General features: G+C 35.1%; 1 protein-coding gene across 1 annotated transcript; it reads left to right on the top strand.

Annotated features, from left to right (window-relative positions):
* The first annotated feature begins 3,291 nt into the window (after window positions 1-3,291).
* Window positions 3,292-4,001, top strand: LOC132631471 (protein MAIN-LIKE 1-like). Its single transcript, XM_060347046.1, has 2 exons — window positions 3,292-3,816; window positions 3,906-4,001. Exons 1-2 carry the CDS (start codon window positions 3,292-3,294, stop codon window positions 3,999-4,001), a joined length of 621 nt encoding a protein of 206 aa, XP_060203029.1.
* Window positions 4,002-7,705: the final 3,704 nt, after the last annotated feature.

The raw sequence follows: 7,705 nt of genomic DNA, 5'->3' as shown, positions 1-7,705 counted from the left end.
TACTTTTAAAAATAAATTTGTATCTAGGTATTTTTTTATATAAATATACTATAAAATTAAAATACGAGAAGAATTATATTCTAATCGGGAATTTTGCTGTAGGGACTATCTCAGAGACCATGATTTTACTAATTATATTTCTCTCTTTTTGACCTCTTATTTGATTAAAAAAGATGGACATTTTATTTTAACATTAATTAATTATCAGTATTTTGAGTCATTTGTACAACCGTACGAAGCGCGGGCACATATATAACGAAGGGATATAGGCCCGATGATGTGACACATATAGAATGACTATTTTTTTGTTTTCTCATTTTTAAAGTATTTTCAAAATAAAATAAAAAAACATGTGTTGATTAAGAAAGAAATGCTCACAAATCACTTCCCCTCCACAAAAGTCACACCCTTTGGAGGATTAACTGAATTCTTATTCCCTTTACTTCAAAAGAGCCGCAGACCGATGATCCTATCAACTGCCTATTGTAGCCACGGTCAATTCAAACTGAACAATCTATTTTTCCAGATCAATATTAAATATTGTATTTTCCTTCTTAAAATATTGATCAATATGGCTTTGACATTAATATAGCTTCATACCTAAAATCTTCTCTGTGAATTTAATGGTTCTATAAGAAAGCCTTAAAAAAAAAAAAAGGTACAACGATCCTGATGGCCAAGATCATCCGCAATAATTTGGTTTGATCGATTTTTCTTCATGGCAAATAGACAGATATAGTTCCATTTCATGGATGTTGCTTTTGTGGTTACTGAAATGCCATACTCATGTAACGTGGTTGAAATGCTCTGCTTTATTATTCCTATTTTCTACACTTACTTGAAGCCTTTTGTAATGGTAACTCTTTTATCCTTTCACGTTCCATTAAGTTACAATTCAATAGACCAATCATGATATGTGTTGGGTAATAGTTTGGATATATCTAACTTTTATTACATTTTCTTTAATTCTCCAGTGGATATTTTATATGGGAAAATGTGAAGAAATATATACTACTAATTCTTAAGGATAAATTTTCTGAGATGGAGTGATTTTGAATTTTGTTGGAGAAGTGGCGTGTAAGGTGGGAGAAAAAGGATGTGAAAATTAAACACCCCCTCCCCACCCCCACCCCCCCCCCCCCCCCCCAAAAAAAAAGGAATAACCGAAGGAGCAAACCAAATTTGACGTGACATTGTTTACTAAATTAGCTCTTTTCAAAGCTTTCTTTTCTTTGTTTAATCTTTATAATGACATTATACATTTCAAGAGAAAGTCATAAAAGTACAAAAGATTTAATTTTCAAAAAATGAAATTAAGTATGTAGTTTAACTCCATTTATTTAGTTTTTGATATTTTCTTTCGTTATTTCTACTAATTGATTAATGAAGCAGTTCGACCTAATTAATTAGTCTAATGAACTAAACTTATGACTTTTTATATATAGTCATGTGTGTAGTAATATAGTAATTACTTTTATAATGTTTATCTTGCTTGGATGCTTTTTCCTAATTTGGATATGCTTTAAGAATATCTATATACACCCCTTTTTTTTATATTATTTCTTAAACTATTTAACTATGAGAAGAAGTTCATTCCATAAATATAATTCATTGTAACCGGGTGAAGCACGGGATGTTCACTAGTATACTTATAAAAATGAAAAGAGCCCTGATAAATGGAACAAACCAAATATTATGCAGTCCAAGAGTGACAGCGGAGAGTGATATGATACTCTAAAAAGAGGGAAAAAATTGGAAAAAAAGAAGGAAAGAAAAACATAATTTAGCAGAAAAGAAGAATGACATGCTATAGCAGCCAGTCTGTATCAATCAATACTGGGCTCAAGACTTTTGTAACCCAAAAATAAATTTTTGGAATCAAAATAACCCATTAAAAAAAAAGAACGTAAATAGGCTTTACACACAGATTATGTGCGTAAAAGGACCAAAGTGTACATTTACACTTCAGTCCTTTTACGCACAGAATCTGTGCGTAAAATAGGTCGAATATATCGGCCCCTCATTCTTCCCCACTGGCCTCCCTATTCAAAACAAAAACAAAAAAAAAAACGAAAATCACGAAAAATCAGCCATTAAAGGTCCCTTTCCGAGGTCCCACGCGATCAAAAACATCGTTTTCTTGTTGATTTCCAACCCAAAAGTGGTATATTGAAGTCTAGGAATAAATTTCTTCGCAATAAAGCGGCGTATAATTCAATTCAAAAACTCAAAATCAAAGCTTCAATCTAGGTATTTTACTAAGATTTTTCTATTACATTATTAACTTAAGCATTACTATTGTGGGAATGTGGACAAAAAAAATACTTTTACGCACTTTTTTTGTGAGCAAAAGGGCTGTTTTCAGCCCGTTTTTCATTTTTAATATTTTTTTTGTTCATTTGTTGTTAATTGTTTAATTTATTAACCTAAGCATTACTATTGTGAGAATATGGACAAAAAAATATTTTTACACACTTTTTTTGTGCGCAAAAGGGCTGTTTTCAGCCCGTTTTTTCCTTTTTTTTTTATTTGTTTAGTTGTTGTTAATTTGTTAATTGTTTATTAGTTGCTTATTTAGTATTTGGTAATTGTTAGATTAGTTATTTCAATTGTTAGACTATCTAATTATTTATTTAGTTTTTGTTAAGCCAATTGTTTATTTGTTAATAATTTGTTAATTATTTGATTAGTTAGTTAATTTTTTATTTAATAATTATATGCTAGTTAATTTTTTATTATTTGATTAGTTAGTTAATTGTTTATTTATTAATTATATGATAATTGTTATTTTTTTGATTTGTTAATTATTACTTTATATCTTTAATTGTTAATTTATTTATTTGCTAATTAGAAATTGAAAATCCTTAGTTTAGGATTCAATCCTTTATACAATTTCTCGGTAGAAGATTACATAACTAATACTACGTATTAGACATTAATTAAAAAAATAATGATTAATTTAAAATGCGTAAAAATATACCACTTTAATCCTTACTTCATGTATTAATTATTAATTTAAAATGCTTAAAATAGATAGGACAACACCATGGAACCGGGACCCTTCGACAACAGAGAGCTACTTTATCTACAGCATGAGCATAGGTCCCAGTATGTATAGGATGCACCGGTATCCTCTAGTAGAGTGGTCCGTACCCGTGTGAGGGAGTCAGCACGGGATATTCTAGTGGCTATTCCCCCACATCCTTGTGTCATAGATATACTACGTCGGGGCACTATCTATCGGTGCATCGAGGTTGGTCGGCTGTGCACGATAGGGCTTTAGTGACGGCCATGATTGAGTGCTGGCGACCGGAGACCCATACATTTCATCTCCGCACTAGCGAGGCTACCATCACCCTGCAAGATGTTGAGGTAATTTATGGTCTACAGATTGATGGACAGGTATTGTATAGAGTGGAGCCTCCGGACATGCTGGCGTATCGCCAGGAGTTGGCTAGGCTCACTGGTTTCGAGCCTCTGCAGAGGGATATGCGTGGACGGAGTCGGTTGTTGCGGTCCTCCCTCCATGCTCACTTGCGCCTTGTAGATTTGCAACATCCGATTGGCGAGGCGACGCCTCAGGCTCATGTTGACCAACGTGCTCGCTTATATCTTCTCATCATATTCGGGGGCATCATGTTCCCGAACACGTCGGGTGCGGATATGAGCATTAGGTATCTGCTCTTTATTGGGGACTTAGACCAGCTGGGATGTTATAGTTGGGGCGTCGTTGTCCTGGCTTACATGTACAGAGGATTTGATCGAGCCTCTATGGGCGAGAGGCTTGAGGTCGCTGCATTTATCCCTCTTCTTCAGGTAATATATTTAAGTGTGTGTAGATAAAACACTAAATATATTTTTTCGAAACGACGACTGATAAATAATTTTTTTGATGACTATGACAGATATGGATGTGGACTAGGTTGAGACCTTTTCAGCCCATAGCTGCTCACCCTCCCAATGACTATGTTGCTGAGGATATGCCATACGCGCGGAGATAGTCGCGAGGCCGTACCAGAGGTGTGGAGACGCACCATGTCATTCTCCCGTTTAGGGATCAGTTAGACCGCATAATGGCGCTCGAGGTAAGATTTTTTTATTTAACATTAGTTTGTTATTTTTGTTAGTCTTTTATTGTTAACTAGTTGAATTCCTTTTATAGGCTTTCATATGGACGCCGTATGATCAGATTTTGGGTCATCTGTCGGCGTTTTGTAGGACTGGTGAGCACATGTGGACTGCACGGTGTCCATTGATCCATATGGACATCGTTGAGCATCACGCACCCGACCGCGTATTACGGTAGTTTGGGCATGTGCAGAACATACCCGCGACTACACATTGGGAGCACACCGCGTTCGATCGACAGTGCGGCATGGCGGGCGCGTATGCTTCAGGAAGTCGATGCATGGAACGCGAGGATGACGACTTTAGCGGCGGTCAGAGATAACACTCCGGTCCATGAGTACATGACGTGGTACATGCATATTACTCGCTCCTTGATTGCCAACCCCTCGACGCCGCGCCCTGATGGTCGAGGATATACATCACTCTCAGGAGCGTATGAGGCGCTGGTAAGTTTCTTCAATCGTCGTCTTATTATGTATTACTTTACGAATTTATTCAATTCTTAAAATTTGCAAATATATGCAGCTACGGATGACTCTGATGATACGCTATGAGGGCATTCCCCTTACGGAGTCCTCCGACCCCTGGATAGTGGCATATACAGCACTGATAGTTCATCTTACCGACACTGGTATGACATAGGCACATGAGTGGCATCGTGTCGATGAGGATGTACCAGAGGGTGTTCCTGAGGGTGGTAGTGTCACACCCCATTTTAACCCCGGAGAATTAAAGTAGAAGTATGACGTATCGTAGATTCCTGTTTTATTGTTTATTTGTTTTAAGGAGTCGCCACCTAATTATTTATGGTGAATTAGGACACCTAAAGTTTATTAAAGTTATGTTTAAAGTAAACTCTGTTTTAAGGTCTGCGAAACTTAAGATTCTAGGTAAGGGTTCAATTAGTCTAAAGGGAAGGTATTAGGCACCCTTTAAGACCCATTAACAATGGTTAACCGACATGACTTAGATGAATTAGGCTAAGTGTAAATATGGTATTATAGAAAAAGGAAAGCAGTTTTGTAAGTGTGGCTAAAGCCATAAATAGACATGTAAGAATGCTATTTAAAATAGAACTTGTAAAACAATAATAATAATTTGTATAAAAGAGTATTTTTAATGCTGTTTTGACGAAGGTATAATAGCGTTGTTTAAAATAATACTTGTAGAAAATAGCAATTGCATAAAAGAGTTTAGTCAAAAATAAACTAAAAGAAAACGGGACATGTATGTTTATATGTGAAAGAAATGACTAAAATTTAAAGAGTTATTTAGTAAAAGCTTTGAAGGTTGTTCTAGACAAATACATATTTCTAAGTGTTGGAAAGAAACTAAAGTGAAAGAATTATTCGTTGAGTTAGTTTGCTTTTTTTATTTTTTCTTAGAATACGCTAATGTAGTGTGAGATTTGTGACACTTCTAAATAGTAAAACATAAATTATGATTCCTTTGACTCAAAATATGAATTTGCTATTGAAAATCAATTATACCAAAAGTAAATATTATAGATTCTATAAATAATTAAAAAATGAAACTTCATGGAATTGATTATTATTAGTTTCCTTAAATTGACTACCCATTATTCATCTAAACTCCACTAATTTGCTAAAGTTCATCTAGATTAACAAACAAAAGAATTAGTCATACAACAAAAATTAAATACACAACGATAAAATAGAAGAGCAAAGAAATTAAAGGGGCTCAATCCATTTTTAGGACTGCCGCGACTAAGCTACTGTTTGGCTCAATCCTTTTGGACTGCTGCTATTCGCTGCCAATGTGATGGGCTTTGGCCCAGAATTATCCCCTTTTTTTTAGAGTGGGTTGACTCGAGAGGAGGTAGCATGATTGTTCGATCTTGCAGCAAAGTTGAGTCTCATTCGAGACTCCTCACAATCCCTGATGTCATGCAAAAGAAAGGAGAAGAAATTAGTGCGAGGGTATAATTCCTATAATGTACAAAAATCATCATATTTGGGAAACTTAAGAGATGATTAACATGTGCCAAGATATATTCAGCCTAAAATATAAGAACTTGCAACTGGAACTAAGTGACATGTGAAGAAATGGGCAAATAAGCGATACACAACGACCACTAGCGTAATTCCAAACGTAGCAATTAGCACAGCTATAAGTAGCAGCAAAAACATCAACTGTTTTATCGAGCGTAAGTAATATCCACATAGCGGCCAAGTATAACCACATCTTTCTTGACACAGGTACTGGATTAACACACAGATGCAATAGCTGTTTGTAGTATAGCAACAGTCAAGAAAATGGCAACAGCAGCTAGCTAAAAGTAATGACCAAAGTATCGTTGTTTATACCAAAGTTCAGCAGTAGCTATTTTATCAAATGTGGCTCACAAACCCAACAATAAAGCAGCAGCCACAAGGGACAGAGGGGTTTGGTTTTGATAACTCAAAGGGAAACAATCCCTTTGCAGGTTCATACAATGTATTTAAGGCAGCAAGCAAGGATTTTCTGAAGAAGAAACATATGCAGATACAGGGGAAAGGGAAAGGGATCAAACATCGTACGCTTGGATTTTTTTTATTTTTTCATTCTGGGCAAGACATATGCAGCATGTTTGCATATCATTTTCCACAATATATATGCATATTTAACACTAATGAGGATGAGACAAAGGTCATATGCTATGAAAGGTTTAAGTCCTCTAAATCCGAGACACAAACAATGTTAGCAGGTATATAACGCAAGCAAGTTGGTCATAAACTTTGAATAATATGACTAATATTCTTTAAGTCTACTCAATTTGTTGCAGCCTCAAACTTGTTCCTTTGCTAATTTCAACAACATGCCTTTCATACATTACTTAATAGCACAAGACGGATTTGAGATATTCAAACAAACAGCACAACCATATCGTCATACATTTCAGTCTGTAGCATTCTTGTTAACAGATTATACCACCAGGATTGGGCTTAAATAACCATATATCATTGTATTCTCTCTAAACTGCTAAGACAAGAGTTGAAGCTTAATGAATTATTTGTAACATATTCCTTTGGTCCCAACTGCTTAGCATACACCAGGATAATAATTTATGCTTAAAACTCAGGTCTATACTGCTGTTATTAAACAAACAAAAGAGGATCAGATTATCCACGAGAACAACATATGCATACTAGAACTTAACCAAACATGGATTGAACCAATAACCAACATCAATTCATACCAAAACAGCTGCATCAACAGGGATATTCATATTTGTAAATGGGTATATTCAGCATGAATCCTATCAATTTAAACGAATTCTAAAGGGATGTAGAAAAATGCAGGCCTTTGAAACTAGTATTGCAACAATGACATGGTAAACTAACTGAAATCCCAAACTGGTCGTTTCGACATTAATCCTATCATTTTAAACAGGCGACCATGATCTTGCTGACCAAATAAAATCAACAACGAATATCGATATGTCGTATAATCATTTCGTCACATCTAAACCCAGGTAAATTACATTCGTAACAGAAACGTTATTTCGAACATATAGAGCAAAGAGGGACATGACTGACCTGCTTTAATTATATACATGATATACTTAAGATATACA

The sequence above is a fragment of the Lycium barbarum genome, chromosome 3, assembly GCF_019175385.1.
Source record: "Lycium barbarum isolate Lr01 chromosome 3, ASM1917538v2, whole genome shotgun sequence".
NCBI classification, from domain to species: Eukaryota; Viridiplantae; Streptophyta; class Magnoliopsida; order Solanales; family Solanaceae; genus Lycium; species Lycium barbarum.
This window is presented reverse-complemented; position numbering and strand designations above follow the sequence as displayed.